Genomic DNA, 26243 nt, shown 5'->3' on the forward strand with positions numbered 1-26243 from the left:
GTTTTCGTCTTTTTTCGATTTACTGTCAGTCAATACCATGTGCTCAACAGACTTCATTTCGTTCAGTATGTCTTCTAGTTCTTTCTTGCTTCTACTGAGGATAACAGTGTCATCAGCGAATCTAATTGTTGATATTATTTCATCACTAATTTTAATGCAACTCTTGAACCTATGATTTATTTCCGTCATTGCTTCTTCGATGTACAGATTGAACAGTAAGGGAGACAGCCTGCATCCTTGTAATACACCCTTTTTAATCAGAGTGCTTTGTTCTTGGTTTTCCATTCTTATTGTCCCTTCTGTGTTCTTATACATATTTTCATGTCAAAACCACAATCAAATCCACATCTGAAGACAGGGTCATCAATGAAGTACAGCACTTAAAACTGAAAGCACATTTATTACTGACCCAAACATGCACTCAGAACAGAGCTGACCTCCTGGGCGGAGAGTGCAACTGTTTATGCAAACATGGAATAGAATATAAAAACACTACACACATAAGATACTTATGGAACCGTCCAGAAATGAAAAATAATGAGTAACAAATTACTGTTGGTGGTCTGGCTTGGACTGGCCACTCATAGCACGGCAGCCAGCGACGCTAACAGCAGTGTTACATCACATGTGCGGCAGTTTGCGGCTGTGTTGTATATTACCCGTATTTTCCTGTAGCTTAATCCTATTTTTCTGGGAATGTCGAACATTTTGCACAATTTTAGATTGTAAACACTATTTTAGATCGACAAATCTAATGAATGTATCTTGATTTCTCTGAAATCTTGCGTCGATTATCAAGCGCACGTCATGATTGCTTCTCTGGTGCCTTTACCATTCCTAAAGCCAAACTTTGATGCTGATTGTACTATAGTTTTTGCCCAGATCCACTCATGCTATCTTCGGGCTTGTGTGGATGATGTATTTTCGATAGTCGGGTGCTATGTCTCCAGTCTCATACATTCGACTCACCACCATGAACAATTATGCTACAATACGATATTGCAGTGCCTGTGTTGTTTCAGAAGTTCGATGCAATGTTCCTTCGGATATATGTGCATTTCCGAAGGAACAGTCACTGCGACTGATTGACGACATGGAAGTTTGGATCTGGCTGTGAGTCGCGCACGGATAGCCAAATGGTAAGGCGACCGCTCGCGATAAGCGGTAAATACGAGTTCGAGTTCCGGCACAAATTTTCGTTGTCGTCATTCCATTCTACAGCAGATGGTTGTCCTTATTCGCAATTGCGTATACATTTAATGTATTTCACAACGGCTGTAATCGCCGCAGTGCATGCTTTGTAATTAGAATAACATAGGCGCTGCAATATACTGTCGTACCACTGAAATGTTCAAAGTAACTCACATTCTGCACTACCTTCCTATTTATAGCTAATCCTTCCCATATTCGTCCCACCAGAAATCCTTATCGTCTTTCCATTTCATTCCGCTGATTCCAACTGTGTTTAGATTGTGCCTATGCATTTCAGATTTTCTAGCTCCCGTACCACATTCAAATTTCTGATATTCCACGCTCTGAGTCGTAGATTATTACCCTTTGTTTGGTTTTTCAATCTTTTTCTCATGGTAACCTCCACTTTGACAGTCCTGTCCCGGAGATCCGAATGGGGCACTAATTCGGAATTTTTTGTTAATGGAGAGATCTTCGTGTCACCTTTTCAAGTACAGGTCACTGTTGATACACATAGCTTTTTATTCAGTAGTTTCCACTGTCTTCTGTGAGATCATTCCGTTGGTCACTGCCGATTCTTCCGCCTTTTAAGTGCAGTTTCCCACTTCACGAGTAAGAGGGTGCCTAGAGTTTCTTTCCGCTCCTGCGCCTCTTTGACAAGAAAGTTCGCAGAAAGAAGAGGGACTGCTTACGTCGGAAGTCTTTGGCCGCCATTGCTAATGATTTTTGTTCAAAATTTAAGCAATCGCTGGGATCTAAACCGAGACCGAGGACGTTTTGATCACTTGTCAAAGGCGCTACGCCCCCTTTTTAAATTTGTACCGTTAGACAACGGTGTATAGCAAGTGATGTGCATAACGTCGGAAGCACCACGAGTCTGTTGGTACACAATGCTGTCGTCTGTAGGAAGGTTGCTACATCAGAAGACTGTAGACAATTGCAGGAAGACCTCCAGAGGAGCAGAGGTTTGTGCAAGGACCGACAACTGACGCTTGGACGTAAATAAGTGTAACGTACTCCGCATAAATAGGTGAAGAAATAGACAACTAGTCGATGTCAGCAACTATCATAAAATAGCTAGGAGTGATCGCCAGGAGCGACCTAACGTGGAACGACCACATGAAACAAACAGTGGGAAAAGTAGATGCCCGGCTGTGATTAATAGGGAGAATCTCAAGAAAACTTAAGCTATCTACGAAATACTTTTTGACCAGTTCTTGAGTACCGTTCATCAGTTTGGGACTCTTACCAAGAAGAGCTAATGAAGACGACGGAGAGTACCTAGCGAAGAGCGGCACGTTTCATCACGTAATCATTTAGTCGGCCCGAGAGAATTGCGCAGATACTCAACAAATTCCAGTGGCAGACGCTATAGGGGAGCCGTTGCGTATCGCGGAGAGGTTTACTATTGAAATTCCTAGAGGGTAAGTTCCGGAAAGAGTCGGACAACGTACTACTTCGTCCTGCATACGTTTCGCGAAATGACCACAAAGAGAAACTTTGGGCTAATACGGAGATTTACCGACCATCATTTACCACGAGCCACTCGCGAATCGAACGGCAACGGCGAAAACATAGTGGAACCAGAAGTACACTCTGCCACAAACTGCATGGTAATCTGCGGAGAGTAGACGTACATTTCACGTAAGGACCGCGAAGTTAAGAGAAATTGGGGTTCATACGGAGGCATATAAACTGTTGGTTTTCCCTCGCTCGTATTTGTGAGAGGAACAGGAAAGGAAATGACTACTAGTGGTACGCGGTACCCTCCCCCACGCACCGTAGGCGTTTAACTGGCAACTCTCGACACAGAGGTAGGCGAATATAATCCTTGTGTGAAAGAAATTTTCGTCGCCAGTATGTGACCAGACAGGGAGGACGAAGAGGTGGCTGTGTAGTGGTAGCATTTTGTCAATGCCCGGCGTTAAATCCGAAACTTTTGAACTAGTGACTCATGTACTGGGCCATTTGACATTGGTGGTGCGTTCGTAGGGTAGGGGACCTCTAGCCCTGCAGCCAGTTTCGAACTATTTGAGAGGGGAAACTATATGCCGGTACATCATTTTATCCTCTCCCTTCATTTCATTTCGATTGTATCCACTACGACACAAATGGAACACTACTCAGGACAAACGATCATCACATTCGTCGACGCGACACACGTACATATTTTACACATACTATTAGCGATCAAGGTGGCACAATAACTCGCAAATTAAAATCTGGTGCTAATTACTGACAGCTAATTGTCAAACAATATTAATGATTTTTGTAAAAGTCAGCATTTGTATACTACAGCATTGAATGAGTTACGGACTTTTATCATATCTCCCAAAAATTTATCATCCCCCCATGACTGGTGCCATCTGCAGTGAGTGCACAATGAACGGCGACTTGTATCTAGACATATTGAGTAAAACGGCTACACTTAGAGTTCTGACTCTAGTTGACACATTAATGAGCACCTCCACCAACATAGAGACAGCTCCCACTCAACCAGCAACGAGGGTGAATGACAGTTTGGATGTTGAGTGTTCTCTCCATTGGATTAGCCAACATGGATCAATTTAACGGTCCCCACACTTCACAGAGTTCGGCCTCCTCGACATCTTCCAATAGGACGACCTGATGGCCACAATGTACCGAGAGAAGATACAGGATGTGAGCAGCGTCAAGTGAGAGGTATGGTAAGAACGAAACGAAATTCGTTTTTTATTGAAATGATGTCCTTTTCTTCAACTTTAGTTATTTTGATCATCAAACCAAATGTTTCGGTGTGTGGCTGTTTCTGGACCAATCTGTCATACTTAACTCTACTGGCAGTACGCTAGATATTTGGTGCACATCCGAGCATTGCTACACAAAGGTCTCGCAGCGCGTCCGATAGGCAAGAGCGAGAGAGCGGGAGGCGGTACTCACCCAAAGACGCCGACGGCGACGGCGGCCTCCCTGAGGGCGCGCTCCTGGTCCATCTCGACGAGCGCCTCGGGCCGGATGGTGGCCGTGTTGCGCGGCTGCCGCTCGTTCTGCACGGCTGCGCACACAGACAGGCACACCAGCGCTGCAGCGCGCCTTCAACTCTAACCGTCTCAACACAACACACTACACTCATCAGCGTCAGTTTCTAGTGGTCCACAAAAAAAGACATAGTCACATTCTGATGACACAAAATGGGAGTACACTGTTTGATCGTACATATGTATCACTATGTAATCCGGAATTGGGTACTATATGTCACGAGCGGCGGCCCTACCAGAATAAAAACAGACGGGGAGTGTTGCGTTGTCAGGAGTGAATCAGTAACAGGAGAAGAGAGCTTACTCATTTCGACTGTGGACGAGTCACTGGATGTCACCTGAGTAACAGATTCATCAGAGATATTTCAACCCATCTAAAAGTGTCCAAGTCGATTATTGATGATTGGATTGTGAAGCGGAAACACGAAGGAACAACCACAGCTAAACCGAGACCAGCATTGACGGACACGTACCGTCTGGTATTTCGGACGGCGATTATAAAAACACGAATGAAATCAGCGGAAGGAATCACTCGTGTGTTCCAAAGTTCTATCAGCAGTCCGGATAGCACACTGATTATGCTTAGGGAGTCAAAAAAAGCGATATCACGAACGAGCAGCTCCTCATAAGTACACATTTCTGTGGTCAGTGAAAAGCTCTGAATTACGCTGTGTTGTGGCAATCCAACTGAAGAGTTTGGGTGAGACGAATGGCTGGAGAACGTTACCTGCCACATCTGCAGTGCCAACAGTGCAGTACGGAGGAGGTGGTGGTACGGAATATGGGTGTTTTTCGTGGTTATGGTCTGATTCACTTACTGCACTCGAGAAAACGCTACATGGGCAAGTATATGAACACACTTTACAGCATTGAATACTGCGCCCATTAGAGCAACACTTAGGACATGATAATTGTTTGTATCAGCGTGACAATGCACTGTTTCATAAAGCAGCATCTGTGAGGCGATCTTATGGACAATAACATTCCTGAAATATATTGATCTGCTCAGAGTCTCGTCTTGAAAACAGTGGAACACCTTTGGGATGAGCTGCAATGTCGACTTCGCTCCAAACGTCACGGTCCAAAATCACTGCCTTCTGTGGTTTCGGCTATTTAGGAAAAATGGGCTGCCATTCCTCCAGAGACATTCAGGCACCTCATTGAAAGTGTCCCCAACAGACTGCAAGCCGTCTTAAAGGCAAGGAGTGGACGCAACCTTATTAAGGTCCATTAATAGGTGTGCGGATACTTTCGATCAGATAGCGTACAAATTTGGATCCCCTGTACCACTCCGCAAGTCGCTGTTCGCTGTACGGTTTTTCATATAATGATTCTATTGGAGGGCAGTGTTAAAATTGTAAGAACACAGAATATAAAGATTAATTTTTAACTACAGACGACTACGTTTCTACATAATTGTCGCCTTTTTTGCTGAGGTACTAGTAATAAGAGGCCGTATTTCGTATTCCAGTATCGAAGAGCAAAGTCACGTGTGATAATAACAATATTGTAACGGAACCGATGACCTAGAGTTTGGTCCCTTCCCCCCTCTTTAAACCAATATTGTAACAATTTCTTTCACAATACGTCATGCTGAAAGCACAGTCACACAAGAAACAAGAAACAGCTTCCTCTGCGAATGGGACATGGTACTATGGGACTCTAGGGGATGAGTGGCGCGTTAGGGGGAGGGGGGTGGGGGAAGGGAGTGAATGGGGTATGAGGAAATATTCCCCAGCAAATCATAGCATTGCAAGAAAAGGTCACGGTTTATTTGGCCGTATAGCTTGTTTTCAATATGACGTGCCACGAAATTTGCCTGTAGATCCAATATGCATACTGGTGTTGTTGATCACATCACAATTAAGTAACAAAAAAACAATATGTCATACTAGCTGACCAAGTGAAGACTGCGTGTAGACGAGCTTTCCAGAAGATAGAAACAGTCTGGCTTTCGTCTTTCCTGGTGAAGCCTATCCTGTCACACTGACTATGTGATTGGTACAAGGGCGCTCTGAAAAGTAATATCTCCGAATTTTTTGTGTGAAAACTCTTAAAGCTTTTTAAATGAAACAAATGGTTCAAATGGTTCAAATGGCTCTGAGAACTATGGGACTCAACTGCTGTGGTCATAAGTCCCCTAGAACTTAGAACTACTTAAACCTAACTAACCTAAGGACATCACACACATCCATGCCCGAGGCAGGATTCGAACCTGCGACCGTAGCGGTCGTGCGGTTCCAGACTGTAGCGCCTTTAACCGCTCGGCCACTCCGGCCGGCCAAACGGTTTAACATTCTACATATTTATGCTCCATGTTCACATATTTATTTCCTAACTTAGTCATCCTGTTGACTAACACATTTCTCCCAACGAGAGTTCAGTTTGTTAATACCGTCACTGAAGAGTGTTTGATTTTGTTGATGGAGCCACAATCTCACGTCTCCTTCCACGAGTTCATCACCATCAAAATAAAATCGTGGAAGGTGTTCCTTAGGTTTTGGAAACAGATGGAAATCGGATGGAACCAAGTTTGAACTGCATAGAGGATGATCGATGAGAGTGAACCGAAGGCATCGGATTGTTGCAGATGTCGCAGGGCTCGTGTGTGGTCTGGCATTGTCATGTTGAACGAGAGGATGCTGCATGTGTGAAAGAACTTTTCTAATTCGAAAATCGCTTGCAGCATGCTGTTTCTTACGCACCGACATAGTTACGGAACGCACTGCTCTGTTACACGCTACAATTCGGATTCGGAGACCTGTAGCGGCAGACGGCTGCAAGTATGTACATGAAAATAAAGATGTAGAATGTTAATAACGTTTCTTTTATATAAAAAGCTTTAAGAGCTTTCACATAAGAAATTCGGAGGCATTACTTTTCAGCACTCCCTCGTACATTTTCTTCCATTTAATTGCAATCAATATTCAAGCGTCTCTGTTGTTGTTGTTGTTGTTGTTATAAACAGAACGTCTATGTCCTACTGAGGGACAGGTATAGCTGACGTACACATGCTATTACAGTTGCAAATCTGCTGTATAGAGACCTCAGGCATGTGTGACAGAACTGTGACTGTTCTTTATGTGTGTAAAGTCTATTGGGTAGGGAGAACAGTAAACTGATAATGAGACTATTTGTTGATGACCCGGTTGTTCACAAGAAACTGACGCTATCGAGAGTCTGTAGGTGGTCTGTGACGACTTCAATACAATGTCTGTGTAATGTGGTTGCTTTAAATGTGAATAAATTGAAGCTGATGCGGACATGTGGAAGAAATAATCTTGTAATGTTCTGTTACAATATTAATAGTGTGCTGCTTGATTCCCTGTCGTAAGTTATACAGGGCGAACATTAATAAAACCGACAAACTGAAAATGAAGGTGAAAGGGTTCTATGTACATGTGTCCGGAAATGGATCATTCCCTCGGTAGATAGCGCTGACAAATGGAAGTGCCATGTGTTCCTTGTGTGTTTCAGGCTGTGTGATTGACGTAACGTACTGTAAGCAGCAGAATGGTCTGGTATTTATGTCGGGAACAAGTCGAGTTGGTGTTTCAGTACGACCAAGCAGATGGAAACAGTCGAGAGGCTACACCAAAACAAGTATCCTCACAGACACCAACCACATCTCATAACATTTCAAGCCATTTTTGGGGGTCTGTATGAAAGGACGCATGATTACACAAACGCCCAAAAATGGCTTGAAATGCTGTGTGATGTGGTTGGTGGCTGTGAGGGTACTTGTTCTGTTATAGCCATGCTGCCTCTCAACTGTTTCCATCTGCTTGGCCTGACACAAATACCATGTTGGCTTGTTCCCGACATGATTACCGGGCCATTCTGCTGTTTACAGTACACAAGGAAGACACGGCACGTGGTTAGAATAACTTTCAGCGCCATCTATCGTGGTAACGATGCATTTCCGGACACATGGTCATAGGACCTTTTTTTCCTCGTCTTCCAGTCAGGAATCCGTCCCTACAGTTTGCCCTGTATATCTAGGCGTCACGTTGCAGAATTACGTGAAATGGAACGAGCACGTAAGATCAGTTGTAGGGAAGACTTCTGAGGAGACCGCATACAGGAAGTTTGTGGGAACCATTCTCGAATGTTGCTTCAGTGTTTGTGATTCCTACGAGGTGAACTTAAAGAAGGGCACCGAAGCAATACAGATCCTTGCCGCTGGATTTCTTGCCTGTCGGTTCGATCAGCAAGCCAGTACTACGTAAATGCCCCATGAATTTTGATGACAGTGCTTGGTGGGAAGAAGGCGATATTTTCGCAAAAGTTCAGAGGGGCACCGTTAGAGACAGACACCTGAACGATGCTACTGCTTCCAACTTTCATCTCGTGTGGAGATAGTAAGGGAAAAATAAAGGAGATTTGAGCTTGTACAGAGGCATACGTGCAATCATTTATCCATCTCTCTACTTGTGAGTGGAACTGGAGTTGGTACAAAGCATCAACTGTCGGGTACTGCACAGTGTCTTGTACAGTGTGTACAGACACCGTGCGTCCAAAATGTTTCGAGACTGATTTTACTCCTGGCGTGTAAGTGACGTAGGCACGGAGACAGCTTGAACTACGATGAACGTTCAACCAGTCAGTTGTGAGCAAGCAGTGTTAAGCAATGTACGTACGGCTGTAATGTGTTAACATTGTTGTGCCGCATACCGCACTGGTACAATGAACTGAACCCGTCTAAATCAAGTGTTCAGTACAGTCTCCAAAATGTTTTGGAGAAGAGAAAAGTGCGTGAAAAGTTTGTTTCGCGCACCTTGACTCTGGGCCAAAAACAAGGACGCATGGACGCCTGCCGCGACGCAATTGAAATGCTAACGCGGATAGTTGTTTTCCGTAAAAATTCATCACAGGTGACGAGACTTGGTGTTATTAAAACGAACCTACCACACAACGACAAAGCCCATAAAAGTCACATGAAGGGTCAACGCTTTGACGAAATAACCGACATTCAAGCCCATGTGACACCCTGGTTGAACGACATCCGAGTAGGGAGAGGAGAAAGAGAAAATGTAGAATACTTGAACCATTAAACTACCATCTTAAAATATCTATATTTTTTTATTAATCCAGTCTCGAAACTTCCTGGATTTACGGGGTACTTGGAGATGTAGCATTTGTTCATTTCCATTAAATGTTTCATTATTCTATACATTAATTTGATGACCGACCTAGTAATTTTCCTTAGATACTGCGTGCGATTGTCTTAGACGTCTCCACTGTCTGGACTCCAATTAGACTGTAAGCTACTGTCGGCAACGCGACGCTATTTATATCCATGTTTGATACCTGGTGTCGATCGTACTTTATTTTTTAATTTTATGTGTACAGTGCATTTGTTTCCCGAAGCCCCGACGGGATTATATAAAACAGAAGGAAGGAAGTTTAGGATTTTACGTATCGTTAACAACGAAGTCGTTGGAGACAGAGCACATGAAAGATTTAAGGATGAATAGAGGAGCAAATCGGCCGTACCATTTGAAAAGAACCATTCCGGCATTAGCCTCGAGCCTTCAAGGGGAATCCCAAAAAAGTTCAATCTGGGTGACAGCAAGGGGCTTTGAATCACTGTCCTCCCGAATAAGAGTCCAAAGTCTTATCAAGGTGCCACCACTTTCGGTTCCGTAAAGTAGAGTGTGAATGAAAGAATGGTAGACGGTCGACGTGTAACTCATCATGGGCAGAAGCTCTAATAACAAATCTCATCTGCAATGATATTCCTACCGAGAGGTGGCGCAGTGGTTAGCACACTGAACTCGCATTCGGGAGGACGACGGTTCATACCAGCGTCCGGCCATCCTGATTTAGGTTTTCCGTGATTTCACTAAATCGCTTCAGGCAAATTCCGGGATGGTTCCTTAGAAAGGGCACAGCCGATTTCCTTCCCTATCCTTCCCTAATCAGATTGACCGATGACCTCGCTATATGCTCCCCCCCTCCCCCTCCCTCCGCACCCAAATCAAGTGGCTCCTCTTAAGTGGCTGCGTTGACAGAAAGCATGGAAAATTCCTTTCTGGGTATTGTGGTTCATTCGCTGATAGATAAGAAAAATCGCGACGAAGAACTGCACCATCTAAGAACGGTTATCCAAAAGCATGGATATTCAGTTCGCCATATCGAGCGGCCGTTGGGGCAAAACCACCAACGCTTCAGACAGATCGAGGAGAAAAAGTAGGAGTCGTATATCTGCCTAAAAACCGGAAAAATCTATAGACTACGAACAAAACATGGCGTTTAGTATATCTACCTTTTCACCAACGATTTGGGTATTACTTTACAATGCTAAAGACGATACAGAATTCTGAAAAAGTATACTGCTCATCGTGGCGATATGACACGTCGTATGAAGATAATCAAAGATATGAGCATCAAGAGCACGTAAAGTAAATCTGCTGTCTCCAAGCAGTTAAGAAATTAGGTACAGTAACGCCAGCATCGTGGAACAGGTTTAAAGTTTCCGAGCCAGCCTGATTAAGTAGCTTGTTGAAATTAAGCTTCCGGAATATGTTACTAACTGGGCGGCAGACTTCAATTTATGGGAGGCTTGCTGTCGTTAGCTATCTAATCCATAAGAGTCGTAAAACTCCGAGGAATGTTTTATAGAACTCAGCCACTGGTCTTGTGGAAAAAAAGAAGGAGGAAGAGTAAAGAAAAGATACGCGTATATAATTAAAAGAAGGGGTGAGGCTGCTTCTTTAACTCGGACTCTGAACAACATGCAGAATATGAAGCTATTGGCACAAATGATGACAGAGCACTAAACTACCACTACCACGCAAATCCAGCGGCGCTGCGATCCTTCCACGTAGTCGTTACGAAGAAGTTATCTGAATGAGGTATTTTATTTTCGCCACAATCACTTTTTATCATACAATCATAATCGGTTTCGGCATACACTGTCCATCCACAGATGCTGCAATCTAGGAAGGGAAAGCTCACATTAAGACCTGTAACAAGTACAAATATTTTCAATAGGTCCACTTGTGAGCCAACTAAAGTGCTATTAATATCTAATGGTTCATACTTTAGGCGACATTTGGTGGAACTAAAGTTCACACGTTGTCAACTAAATATAATATCGGAAATCATGGAATTATGTACATAAAACTAAGTGCACTTTTCCCTCCTTACTCTCTGTGCTAGATGCACACGTCCTCTACAAGGCAATCTTTACGCTTGAAAACCATAAAGTACGACAAATACTGCAATTATGTCAGTCAGATAGTCATAAAATATGAAAGTAGAATACCGGTCGTTAGAACAGCAAAACTCATATAACCCTACATTATTAAACACTCGTGAAATTTACAATTGTTGTAGGCTATAAAACGGGATATTTTGTACTTAATTTGGTATTTAACATACCATTAGAGACCTATTATTTTGAAATTAACTAATGCATAACATAAAGTGAATGAAGAAAACAGAAAGTGAATGAAGTTCGATTCGTACAATTAATTTACGATGGTTTAGTGGCATTGTAACTCCTCCTCCCCCCGCCTCCCCGCTCCCCCTTTAGTGTACTAGGGCTAAGCAGAGTGAGATAATACAGTGAAAAGCCTTCGTGTACATATTGCCAATCCTTACTGGCGCTGCACACAGGCTGTTAGATGTTACGCCGCTGCCCCCATAAGCAGAGGAGAGACGATACGAAATGGGCGACCACGGCAGTTCCCTGTTACAGCCCGCTGTTACTCCTCTTCCATCAGCGAGGTTCTTACTCAGCGGGGCAGACGCTGGGAAGTGCAGAGCACACCTACACCAGCAACAAAAAAAGCTTTAAGCTTACGTATATACTCCAAAGGCGGGGGGGGGGGGGGGCATAATATTCTACAAATTTTACTTAAAGTTGAGAAAAAAGTAAACAGTTATTTTGGAAGAACAAGAGATTTACATTACGAAACGCAAGGAACCAAATAAAGTCCTCAACGAAAAACATGAGTTTACAACTAATGAAGGTTTTAATATTTATCACGATTTCCTACTCAAGAGGATGGCGTTATCAGGAGAAAGAAAACTTAATCGGGCAGGTAGGTTAGAAAATTTAAAAAGGGAAATGGATAGGTTAAAGTTAGATATAGTGGGAATTAGTGAAGTTCGGTGGCAGGAGGAACAAGACTTTTGGTCAGGTGATTACAGGGTTATAAATACAAAATCAAATAGGGGTAATACAGGAGTAGGTTTAATAATGAATAAAAAAATAGGAGTGCGGGTTAGCTACTACAAACAGCATAGTGAACGCATTATTGTGGCCAAGATAGACACGAAGCCCACACCTACTACAGTAGTACAAGTTTATATGCCAACTAGCTCTGCAGATGATGAAGAAATTGATGAAATGTATGATGAGATAAAAGAAATTATTCAAGTAGTGAGGGGAGACGAAAATTTAATAGTCATGGGTGACTGGAATTCGTCAGTAGGAAAAGGGAGAGAAGGAAACATAGTAGGTGAATATGGATTGGGGGGAAGAAATGAAAGAGGAAGCCGCCCTGTAGAATTTTGCACAGAGCATAACTTAATCATAGCTAACACTTGGTTCAAGAATCATAAAAGAAGGTTATATACCTGGAAGAATCCTGGAGATACTAAAAGGTATCAGATAGATTATATAATGGTAAGACAGAGATTTAGGAACCAGGTTTTAAATTGGAAGACATTTCCAGGGGCAGATGTGGATTCTGACCACAATCTATTGGTTATGAACTGCAGATTGAAACTGAAGAAACTGCAAAAATGTGGGAATTTAAGGAGATGGGACCTGGATAAACTGAAAAAAACAGAGGTTGTAGAGAGTTTCAGGAAGAGCATAAGGGAACAATTGACAGGAATGGGGGAAAGAAATACAGTAGAAGAAGAATGGGTAGCTCTGAGGGATGAAGTAGTGAAGGCAGCAGAGGATCAAGTAGGTAAAAAGACGAGGGCTAATAGAAATCCTTGGGGAACAGAAGAAATATTGAATTTAATTGATGAAAGAAGAAAATATAAAAATGCAGTAAATGAAGCAGGCAAAAAGGAATACAAACGTCTCAAAAATAAGATCGACAGGAAGTGCAAAATGGCTAAGCAGGGATGGCTAGAGGACAAATGTAAGGATGTAGAGGCTTGTCTCACTAGGGGTAAGATAGATACTGCCTACAGGAAAATTAAAGAGGCCTTTGGAGAGAAGAGAACCACTTGTATGAATATCAAGAGCTCAGATGGCAACCCAGTTCTAAGCAAAGAAGGGAAGGCAGAAAGGTGGGAGGAGTATATAGGGGGTTTAAACAAGGGCGATGTACTTGAAGACAATATTATGGAAATGGAAGAGGATGTAGATGAAGATGAAATGGGAGATAAGATACTGCGTGAAGAGTTTGACAGAGCACTGAAAGACCTGAGTCGAAACAAGGCCCCGGGAGTAGACAACATTCCATTAGAACTACTGATGGCCTTGGGAGAACCAGTCATGACAAAACTCTACCATCTGGTGAGCAAGATGTATGAGACAGGCGAAATACCCACAGACTTCAAGAAGAATATAATAATTCCAATCCCAAAGAAAGCAGGTGTTGACAGATGTGAAAATTACCGAACTATCAGTTTAATAAGTCACGGCTGCAAAATACTAACGCGAATTCTTTACAGACGAATGGAAAAACTGGTAGATGCGGACCTCGGGGAAAATCAGTTTGGATTCCGTAGAAATGTTGGAACACGTGAGGCAATACTAACCTTACGACTTATCTTAGAAGAAAGATTAAGAAAAGGCAAACCTACGTTTCTAGCATTTGTAGACTTAGAGAAAGCTTTTGACAATGTTAACTGGAATATTCTCTTTCAAATTCTGAAGGTGGCAGGGGTAAAGTACAGGGAGCGAAAGGCTATTTACAATTTGTACAGAAACCAGATGGCAGTTATAAGAGTCGAGGGGCATGAAAGGGAAGCAGTGGTTGGAAAAGGAGTGAGACAGGGTTGTAGCCTCTCCCCGATTGTATTCAATCTGTATATTGAGCAATCAGTAAAGGAAACAAAAGAAAAATTCGGAGTAGGTATTAAAATTCATGGAGAAGAAGTAAAAACTTTGAGGTTCGCCGATGACATTGTAATTCTGTCAGAGACAGCAAAGGACTTGGAAGAGCAGTTGAACGGAATGGACAGTGTCTTGAAAGGAGGATATAAGATGAACATCAACAAAAGCTAACCGAGGATAATGGAATGTAGTCAAATTAAATCGGGTGATGCTGAGGGGATTAGATTAGGAAATGAGACACTTAAAGTAGTAAAGGAGTTTTGCTATTTAGGGAGTAAAATAACTGATGATGGTCGAAGTAGAGAGGATATAAAATGTAGACTGGCAATGGCAAGGAAATTGTTTCTGAAGAAGAGAAATTTGTTAACATCGAGTATAGATTTAAGTGTCAGGAAGTCGTTTCTGAAAGTATTTATATGGAGTGTAGCCATGTATGGAAGTGAAACATGGACGATAACCAGTTTGGACAAGAAGAGAATAGAAGCTTTCGAAATGTGGTGCTACAGAAGAATGCTGAAGATAAGGTGGGTAGATCACATAACTAATGAGGAGGTATTGAATAGGATTGGGGAGAAGAGATGTTTGTGGCACAACTTGACTAGAAGAAGGGATCGGTTGGTAGGACATGTTTTGAGGCATCAAGGGATCACAAATTTAGCATTGGAGGGCAGCGTGGAGGGTAAAAATCGTAGAGGGAGACCAAGAGATGAATACACTAAGCAGATTCAGAAGGATGTAGGTTGCAGTAGGTACTGGGAGATGAAGAAGCTTGCACAGGATAGAGTAGCATGGAGAGCTGCATCAAACCAGTCTCAGGACTGAAGACCACAACAACAACAACAACACGATTTCCTTATTTGACGTAATCTTTGTGTTCTGCACACGGCTGGTGATGGGTCCCCCTGCGTACGACTGCAGCAGTGTGCCGTCCGGAATGCGTCTGTACTTCCTGACATCTGCCCAGTTAACGTAAACACCTTGCAGCCGGAAGAAGCTTGCCAGCGAGCTGTAACAGGGAACTGCCCTGGTCGTCTATTTCGCGTCGTCTATCCCAAGCTTATTGGGGACAATGAGATTCACGGGCCCTGCAACGAACTAGTGATGTCACACTAGTTGGCTCGTCCGCCACACTTTGCGAGCGCTCGGCCCCGTGTAGGGCCCACGGGAAATCAATATTTAATTGAAAAGTTAGCCACTAAAGGTCTTAACTTTGTTGTGTGCTATCGAGAGCGTGCATGCATTTAAACACTCAATCAAGAATTATTAAACTCGTCTGAAATACTTATTCGCTTCCCATCGGACCCGGCTACTGGGCTGGCTGTTGTGGCCGAGCGGTTCTAGGCGCTACAGTCTGGAACCGCGCGACCGCTACGGTCGCAGGTTTGAAGCCTGCCTCGGGCATGGATGTGTGTGATGTCCTAAGGTTAGTTACGTTTAAGTAGTTATAAGTTCTAGGGGACTGGATGACCTCAGATGTTGAGTCCCATAGTGCTCAGAGCCATTTGAACCATTTGAACGGCTGCTGGCACTCGTAAGACCTGCGGTGTCAGGTGCTGTGACGTACTAGCCACGGCCTGTCTTTCTCGTGGGCCTCGTAAGCTAATAGGCAGTGGCGTAACATCTAGCAGCGCCATCAAGGATTGGAAATAAGTACTATAAAGAGTGCTACCCTGTCTTTTTATTGTAAAGATCTCACTCTCTTTAACCCTAGAACACTAAAGGTGGGGAAATGTTTTTATGCCCTACTGCAAACGTACATTTTACGAGTGTTTATTAATCTAAGGTTGTATGGGTTTTACTGTTTTAACGACTGGTAATCTACTTCCATATTTTATGTCTAACTGACCGAAATGTTATTGTAATATGTGTCGTACCTTATGGTTTTCTGGACTGAAGATTGTCTTATAGAGGATGCGTGCATCTAGCGTAAAGAGTAAGGAAGGAAAAGTGCACTTAGTTTTATTTACTTAATTTCATGTTTTCCTATAGTATGTTTAGTTGACAACGCGTGAACTTTTGTTCCACCAAATGCCGCATCAAAGTACGAACCATTGGATATTAATAGCACTTTAGTTGGGTCGCAAGTGGACGTAGTGGAAACATTTCTACTTGTTTCAGATCTTAATGTAAGCTCTTCGTCTCTAGATTGTAGCATCTGGGTATGGACATTGTTGGCCGAAACAGTTATGACTGAACAAAAAACTGATTCTGGCAAAAAGTGACAAACCTTATAATAATCAATCACCGTCTCCTTAAACGGAACATCGTTTTTTGTATGATTTGAATGTTTATGACTGGAATGCCGTTAAGATACTGGACTCGTACAAACCCGCGCAAATTCACCCTCTGTTGCAAGATCTGCGAAAGATTTCGTATTTAAAAGGGAAAAAAATTCCGGCGTGTAGAGCTTGTTGCATCCTCTAGAAGGCCCTTGTCAGGTGTTTTTTGCTGATCTTAACGATGTTCAGAAATGAGTGAGGAATGTCCACAGAAATCGTAAATGATAAATATCATACTTGTGCTTCATCTTGTAAAACTTTCCGTTTCCGTCAGTATATGTCCCGCTGACTTTGCTCCTTTCGATGTCTCTCTTGCTGGAGAAGTTGCGTTTGGATGCATTAAGCAGGCAGCCTAGGAGCCGGACACTTTCGCTAAGTTACAAACCTGTTCTAGTGGCCTTCCTTTTGTGATTTTGTAACATTCTCCCTTATTGTTTACAATTTTGGTAACGGTTTTCTACTTCTTGCTTAACGCTCCCATCCAGATATTGATGTTGCGCAGAGATATTGTTGTCTGAACGTTACTGTCACAGTCAGTCTAATAGTTTCCATTAGATAATGTGTGAGCAACAGTTTTTTAAATTTTCTGCTGTATGCCTTCATTAATCTGTCAAAGATTTTATTAATTAAGACAAATATATAAGATGACCTTTAGTAAAAATTACAGGATCACCGAAGCAAAGAAGACGAGGGAGTTTGTCGCAGATTGCACTAAGAACGCCAGCCTCCTTTGTTGAGCGTTCAGTATGCCTGACTGCTACACGAAAGGGCCGCATTCGATCCCTGGTACCGTCAGGGATTTCTCCCCTGTGGATGGAGTCGAACGGTTTCAGTTAACCTCATGGAGACAACGGAGAAGCTAATTGACGGCAAAACTGACATTAACGACGATGCAAGCGTTGCACTGACCACATACGAGTACACCCACAACGCTGACATTCGCTGACGAACAAGAAAGAGGATGTAGCAGTAGTTGACCAATGGGCTATTGATCTGTGGAAGAACAGCGTCACGAAGTTAACTTTTGCTTACTATAAAAATAATTCGATTAAATAATTAAGCTATCAAATTTATTTTGTTATACTTTTTACTCGTCACAATTATCACGAAACGTAATAAGAATTTTCGACGTTTGCTGAAGAGTTGATTTATTCCACTTACACACACGCAGTTTCCGTTTTTGTCTTTTTGATTATTCTCGAACATCCTTGCGGCTCCGTCTCAGAAAATCGGCACGCTTAAAATACTACAATACGTCCAAAAAATATAAACAGTTCACAGGCAGATGGCTCACACGACCTTCTTCCCTCCCCTCTCCTCCCCTCCCCTCCCATCCCCTCCCCCCTCCCTCCCCCCTCCACCTCCTTAGATTAACTGCCGATTCTGGCGAAAGGACAGGCATCCAGCCGCGAATTTAAAAGAAAGTGAATTTGCCGTATTATGAAAACAGCTGCCCCGTATGATTCGTTAATCGCTTGCAAAGAGATTAGGTAGTAAGTGCCAAAGTACTAGAGCAATATGCTCAAACGTCCTCGTAATCGAACACTGTAGGTCACGCTGACATTAATGGAAGCAAATTTTACTTGCAATTGCTCCACCTCGCAGTACAGTACAATGTGGAAAACGGCGACTAACGTCTTCTTTACGCAGCTGCACTTTTCGCTCGGAAATGGAACAACAGCTGACTCGTCACAATCAGCCACGACTTTGCAGTGTCAACAGCGGGTCAAAAGTGCCTTCCTCATCAGTGCAGGTCTCACCTGATGGAATTATCCGCCAAGTGTCTGACACTTGTGTGTACTCAGCTTTCCACTCAGGGAACAGGCTGAAACTGAGAAAAGAAATGCATCGGTAGTGCAGGCGACATATGCGAGGCGGAAGACAGCAGCAGACTGTGTTGCTCGCGGCGTCTTGCGTACGTGGGAGGCTTAACCGGTGATCCACGCGGACAGGACGCGATAGGGGGCGCGCGCCGATTTGTCGATGAAATCTGACAACTCTCACGTTCTTTCTTTTTTTATTGTTCGTTTGACCCGGGCTTGATAGAGTATTGGTTATTGGAATTAAGTAGAACACACGGGATGCAATAAACAGTCATTGATGTCAAATAATCCATGTTCCATACTTTCATTCATTCTGTACCGCAGATCCTATCGAGAAGGAGAACTTACAGGAACGCGTCTTAGTGTAAAAAAAACCAAGGGGGAGCAGCTCGTAGAAAATTAATCTGTAGACTACACTGTAGACAAATTTTTTCTACGTTGCTTAACACTGCTTGGCTTACGCTAACTGTAGGGACTTGTTTGGAATCCCGTTACAATGAAGAAAGCTACCGCAGTTATAACAAATAGCTGATTTTGTATCTTTAACTGGTAGCTTTATAAGCTTTACAATGCGACGCCATTCATCAGCAGTCCATGTTCTTCGGTCACAGTACCACTCCAAACGTAGCCGTTTGTATTGTGGTGTTTTCGGCAGTCTACGCATGGGACGGCAATTGCCTAGTCCGACTCCTCCTAGTCACCGACCAATAGTGCGGGATGGCGCATTACTTATTCTCGGATGTCGGGCGCAGATGTGGAGGGGTTAGGATATGTTTGGTGTTCAATACGACGATCATTCCTTGTGGAGGTCAAATTTCGTCGACCGAAACCTTGAAGAATGCCTGATCTCAGATTCCCACGTAGTCCGACAGTGGTCCACTGTCACATCCGAATTCCCCAGAAATGTGGATCCTGCCGATCCGTCCTGCGGCGAACTGGATACGCACAACGAGTCCCCTTACAAACTCTGTTAGTTGTAGGTAACGCTGTCTCACTCGAGTACACAGCATCTTCGTGCCCTTCACAGTGGTTTATTAATGTGTGACTTTTTTTCCCTTTATTGTTATTTTAACATCTGTACAGAAGATGGGCTGGCAGCAGTATCCTACGCTGCTCTTCAGCCTCAGGGTTGACAATGAGAAAACATAGAGAGGACACATAAAAGACTGAACAAATTGGCGGGCAAAAAATAGTAGACACAGAATACAGAAAACACGAAGCCGTTCGCACTCGACGAGAAACACAAGAAAAACGGTCGGTACGGCGCACAAACACTGACGACTTCGACGGCACAGGTGAACGTAGGAGCGTGATGGCGAACACTAAACACAAACACGATGGCGCACACACGAGAAACTGATGGCGATGATCTCCGGCGCATAATGTGTGACGCTGTTGACGTCGCTTATATACCCTACCAAGCCTCGTAAAACCACTAACGCACTCTGGTGGCCATTCTACCTATCACGGAGAACTACAACTGTTAATCATTTACGTGCCCGCCGAAGCTGTGCACATGTTCGAAATTACACTGACATTCGACCATCTCTTCTGGATGATTCACTTCTTAGTCAGCAGTCCAGATCAAATATTCTTTATTCTTCCCGTTATACGAAACGTAACAGGTGTAAAATAAAGGTAGTAGGCAAGGGCGAAAATGTTGGGCTCCAAAAAATATGAATTGGCTAAACACAATAGACTATTTTATTTGTTTATGACAGACTGTAATGATTTAACAAGTGGGTTGGAAATAAGCTTTTAGATTCCTGTCACATATTAGAAAAATAAGATGGAACAAGAAAATTAATAAAGTATTAAATGCTTAGCAAACGAAATATATCGTGTTAAAGTAATGTAAATTGCTACCGCGAGTTAAAGTTGCAACGGTAAGACCCGACTTCAACGTAGTACTCCAGATCACGTAATTATGTGATGTTAGTGCCATCAGACGTCAGTAGGTCACAGGACAAGGAAAATCTCGAGCGTTGGACGGAATTATGATTGCAATCTTTTTTTATTAGTTTAAGATTTTAAACATGGCTGAAACAGCAGCTCTTGAAATTCTTCACGGTTAATGATGACAGCCAAAACAATTGCAGGATAAAGATTTATTAAAATTCTTGACGACGGTTTCGGTATATATAAATAGCCCTATACCTTCATCAGAAGTAAAATACCCTGAACAGGAAGACACTTTCATTAGCAAAAACGTAGCATCGGAAATGAGAAAGAAAAAACACTACAGCTTAAGTAACCATAAAATTACCAGAGTATTACAGGCACAAAATCTTTTAGTCACTTAGTAAAATTACATCCTGCAATGGAGATTAATAAAACAATTGTGCCAAAGGCGTCGTCAGTAGTTAAAACATCATCTTCATTTATACAACATGATTATGGATAGAGGGTCGTGTGAACACAGCTTAGCATCAGTACTTCGCCTATGAATTATCGTGATTTTTTTTTTAAATATAGTGTGTAGTGTGGACTGAAGAGATCATCCTTGATGACTTATTCTTCTAGGATGGGATGTAAGGATAAAAGGAAAACACTTTATTTATTACACATTCAGTTAGGCTTGGGCACGCAATGGGTCCTTTAGCCTGCTGTCTTTGGTGATGTCTATCTCCTGTGGAGGGTGAAATGTGTCAAGGCTGTTATGTGTGACTGCTTCCTCGTGTTATGACATATTGCCTATGGGGGGTGAAACGTTATTGACTTCGGTACTCGATATTTGTGCCATCTTGCAGGGTTTACCGTTCGTACCGATTCTAACTGTCGAACTTCGTCCCTAAGGGCATCGATCTTGTCAAAAACTCGTAGAGCCTTGTCATGGACCTTCTCTTGTATAGTGGTCTCGTGGAGTGCGGTGCGGATGTCGACGTTTCTTGTCCACCATGGAGCTCCTGTGATCCATCGATAGCAAATGTTTTGCAGCGCTTGGAGTTTGTTGTAGTTGGAGACGCACGTAGTGCCCCACGAGGTGGAGCCATACAACATTGTGGGTTCCACTGTTGCCTTATACAATTGGAGTTTAGTCTTAGGGTTGAGATCCTTACTCTTCAGGAACGGAATCAATGACCTGGCCATCTTCTGGGCTGCCGTCTTCTTGTCGTCAATATGCTGCGTAAAGAGTAATTTTTTGCCAAGGTAGACACCGAGATACTTCACTCCTGGCGACCATGGGATAAATTGGTCAGCTATTTGGAGTCTGTCGTTCAGAACTGGTTTCCTCCGTGTGAACAGAACAGCTGCCGTCTTCGTCGGGTTGATCGTTATCTTATTTTTAAGCGCCCAGCGTTCCATTACAGCAAGTTGCCGTTGCATCCTAGCGATTAGCTGGTCCAAGTGTCGTCCAGTTGTCAGAAAAGCCGTATTGTCCGCATAAAAACTCGCCATAACAAGGGGGACTGTTGGGATGTCATTTATATATAAATTGAAAAGCAGAGGCGAAATGACAGAGCCCTGCGGAATTCCTGCGGAGATCAGTTTCATTTCGGAGTTTTTGTCGTCGACTCGGACATACAGTTTCCTGTCCTGCAGAAAGCTGTCTATGAGTCTAATGTAACAATCCGCAATAGGGGTAGTGCGATGCAGTTTGACGATAAGGTTGGGCCGCCACACCTTATCGTAAGCTTTTTCGATGTCAAGGAAGACACCAATCGTGAAGTGCTGCTTGTTGTATCCTTCTTGTATCCGTTCGGTGATCCGTAGAAGTTGAAGTTCGGCAGATAACTTGTCCTTGAAACCGAATTGTTCGGGTCGTATAACATCATGCGCTGTAAGCGTGTCATGGAGCCTCTTCAACAGCACTCTCTCGAGCACCTTGCCAAGGGTCGGCAAGAGGCTAATTGGCCGGTAACTGTTGGGTTCTGCTGGGTCTTTACCTGGCTTGTGTATTGGAACTACTCGAGCCGTCTTCCATGCCGTAGGAAAATATCCCTGCAGAAGGCAGCTGTTGAGAATTCGGGTAAGGAGCACAATTGGCTTCCTGAGCAACTGTTTCAAATCGGTGTTGCTTATGGAGTCGCTGCCCGGCGCATTATTCCGAGTCTTCCGGATAATTTTACGGATCTCTGCTGGTGTGGTGAGTTGTGGACGGCTCTGCACACGCGCAGCACGAAAAGCAGTCCATTCTGCTGTAACGACGGCTTCCTGTTCTTGCAGGCGGACGTCGTTCACGGGGGTCGCTGGTGTAGACATCTGTTCTTGGTAAGTCGTAGCATACAGCTCCGCCTGGGCGAGTTCGTCATAGAGGAGGCCATCTGGTCCTCTGATGGCTCGTTTAGGTGGCCGCTGGTGTATGTTCTTGACTACCTGCCATTCGTTCTTGGTTCGAAGTAAGAATTCATCCATTTTATCTTCCCAGACCTGCTGTCGCCACTCGGCCACTCTCCTGTGCAGTTCTCGTGTTAAGACGTGTGTTTCTCGTCGATCGATCGGGTTTCTATAGCGGAGCCAACGTCGCCTACTCCTGTTTCTCTGTGTCTTCAGTTCTTGGAGTAGAGGCGGGAACTCATCGAAAGCTACTACAGGGTAGACCGTGTGGGTAGTTGCCCTCCGTTTGGCTGCCTTTATCTTCTGCGTCAAAGTTTGTACCGCGATGTCGATGGCTTCTGGTGTTGAAACGTCCTGCGTCGGGCAGACATTGTTGTCAAGATATGTCCGAAATTGACCCCAGTTCAGAGTTTGTGAGGTTGGGGGCGGAAGGTTGGCCGTTGCGTTTTCCACTATGCTGATAACAGGTCGGTGGTCAGACGAAAGATCGTCGACGGTGCGGAGCTGGAGGTTCGTCTCAATATTTTTGATGATAGCAATATCGAGGACGTCTGCTTCTTGCCGATCGACGTAAGGAATCCGTGTCGGCTCTCGTGGGCCATGGACTGTGATGCCCAGTTCTTCTTCCATGGCAATCAAAGTTCGTCCACGAGGGTTTGTACGCGGGGAATTCCACGCGACGTGCTTGCTGTTAAGGTCACCCCCGAGGAAGATACTCCTTAGGTCGTCTGGCACCAGGTTTCTACCGGGGCTGTTGTACGCCGCAATGAAAGTGATGTTGCCTGACGCCGATCGAACCGTTACTGCTGTTGCCTCCAGATGTTGGAGGTGTGGTAGTGTTTCATGATGGTGCCGCAGTTCCCTTTTAAGCAGAACTGCGGTCCCTCCACCTCGTTGGCCTTGTCTGTCCGTTCTATAGACGTACATGTTACGAAATCTGAGCTCAGTTGTTGGACGAAGATGTGTCTCCGATACAAGTGCGATGTCGATTTTGTGACGTTGTAAAAATTCAGTGAATTCTGTTTTCTTGTATTTCATTCCGTTGGCGTTCCATATACAGATTTTCAGGTTTCTCGTGGCCCCAGGGCGATCCATCTTAAGGTGTTCCAACGGCCTTCAATACAATTTCGATTAAAAAAGTATCCCCACTAGTTGTTGCTGCACGGCGGTGAGAAGTTTCGCGACATCAGAGAGCGCTGGAGCTATAGATTCCATCAAATGAGCTGGTGAGACGTAGGTTTCCGGTTCCGGTCGGCGTGGTGATGCTGCGTGGGCGTATGAATAATGCTGGCGGTGCTGTCGAGGTGCGCGTGCTTCAGGAGGAGGCTGTGTTACTGGCTGCCGTGTCGCCGCCGGCTGTTCTTGTGGCGGTTGCTGACGGTGGGGCGGAGGGTGTGGCGTCAGGTTGGAGTTCCGTATTACACGAGTCCTCCGTTGAGAGGGCTGCGGGGAATACCGTTGTCTGTATTTCCTGAGAAGTTCCTGGTACTTCTGGCAGCCACGCCATATGGCAGGATGGTCCTTTTCACAGTTAGCACATTTCGGCGGAGCCCCTCGGGGATGAGTACATGCTGAAGATCGGTGTTGCCCTCCACATCGAACGCAGCGAGCAGGCAAGCTGCAATAATTAGCCGTATGTTCGAATCGCTGGCAGTGGCGACATTGAACAGGTCCTTCTTGTCTGTTGTAGGTTTCAATAACTACTTTAGTATATAGAAGGTATTTGATGTCGTAAATCTTGTAGTTTTCCTTTTGGGCTGGGAACGTGACACAGTAAGCATCTTGAGGTCGTAATTCCTTCGTGTTGTCGTCTCGATTTTTAAACTGGTGGACGTTGATGACAGGAAAACCCTTCTCTATCAGTGCGTCTTTCAGCTCTTCCTCCGTAACTTCGGCAGGTAGACGTTTGACAACGACTTTGAGGTCCTTGTCCTCTGCGGCCTGATGTGTAAAAAAGTGGATGTCATTCGACACAAAGAAATTGATGGCCCGCCGTTGATCTTCATAGGAGTCAAAGTGATATTTTATCCTGTCTCGTTGGTAGATGGCCTTAAGACTGCCGTCAATATTCGCTTTCAGCGCCTTGTTGATTTCCATGTAGTTCTTGGTATGGTAAATAGTAACGGGCGGGACTTTCCGTAGTAAGTTACGGCCAGAGCCATCTGTCCCCTCTTTATCTGCTTCGAGATTGACGTCACTCGTCTGGTCCATACGTTCTGGAGCATCCGTAGTATCTTCCGTCGCAATAGCCGCATAACGGTTGGAAGTTTTCAGTTCTTCTGGACGTTGTCGCTTCCGAGAGGTGTTCTGCTTAGGAGAAGCGTTGAGTCGTTTTCTGTGGCGAACTAGTGTAAAATCGCCCTCTCCGTCGGTGGGCTGCATGGTCCAAACTTCTTCAGAGGAGACTCCCTCCATTTCGTCGTCGTCGTCTGGTGGAGAAAATTGTTACACGTCGTCTACTTGTTCTTCAGGCTGTGAAGTAGGAACTGTACTAGTCCGGTTGTCGTATACTTCCTGACTTTGCAGAATCATGTGCTGTATTTCACGTCTTAGTTCCCGTTGTTGCCGATCGTTCTGTGTCAGCTGATGCCTCTCGTCATAGGGGTTTGACGTATGTTGTCCTCCGCTCTGCATTCGCATATCGCTCGTCGTGGTCCTGTCCTCATTATTTTGCCTTTCAGAATCCGTTGTCGTTGCAGGGGTCGTCGCCGTTGTATCCGTCCTGTGGGGAGCGGCCGGCGGGACGGCCGCCGGGGCAGGCCCCACCGACCGGCCAGCGGAGGTCCCCGGCGCGACCCAGCCGGCTGGCTCGGACACGCGCGTTCCGTTGTCCGCACTCTTCGGCATCGCGCGCTCAACTCGTTGTGAATTATCGTGACGAGAGTGTGAAAGCCCTAGGGCAGACAGTTTCGCCGAGAGAGGGCACTTATGGTGTGTGCCAGACATTCGCGCACATTAAAATCCATGGATACATACAAATGCACATCAAAATTATTAAAAGTTGTGTTAATTCAAACCTTCTGTCTTAATAAATAAAAACATATCAGTACCATTTAAAAATATCTCCGTAAAATAGAAAATATGAAACCAATTTACCTGTGTCCTAGTGTCAAGCAGATGAAGCTTGCGCTACGGAACACATCTAACGAGAGAGGACACTAGTGGTATGCGCGAGAACTTCGCGTAACTTAAATGGTAAAATACATACAAGCGAAAACAACCAAAATGTTATAAAGTAAAACGAAACCATCTGTCGTTGTAAATAAAAACATAACAGCGAATTAACCACACATACACATCGAAAACCACAAACAGCAAACATAAAAAATACATAAAACCCCAACAAGGCAGGAAAAGCGCATCTCACCGGCATCAACAGGCAAGAAAACGAACTTCTAGTTAGCCAGACTACATTACATTAAAGCAAGGAGAGGTTTGAAACTGTCTAAGTGCCCTCTCTCGGCGAAACTGTCTGCCCTAGGGCTTTCACACTCTCGTCACGATAATTCATAGGCGAAGTACTGATGCTAAGCCGTGTTCACATCGACCCTCTGTCCATAATCATGTTGTGTAAATGGAGATGATAGTTTTTGCTAATGAAAGTGTCTTCCTGTTCAGGGTA

At 44.2% G+C, this 26243-nt stretch overlaps 1 protein-coding gene across 1 annotated transcript in view; it reads right to left on the minus strand.

Annotated features, from left to right (window-relative positions):
* Window positions 1–26243, minus strand: part of LOC126260532 (photoreceptor-specific nuclear receptor-like) — a 184925-nt gene that overhangs the window by 53999 nt on the left and 104683 nt on the right. The window contains exon 3 of the mRNA XM_049957865.1: window positions 4111–4225. Within this exon, the coding sequence (XP_049813822.1) occupies window positions 4111–4225 (115 nt within the window). The remainder of the gene's footprint in view (window positions 1–4110; window positions 4226–26243) is intronic.

Source organism: Schistocerca nitens, chromosome 5, assembly GCF_023898315.1.
Source record: "Schistocerca nitens isolate TAMUIC-IGC-003100 chromosome 5, iqSchNite1.1, whole genome shotgun sequence".
NCBI lineage: Eukaryota > Metazoa > Arthropoda > Insecta > Orthoptera > Acrididae > Schistocerca > Schistocerca nitens.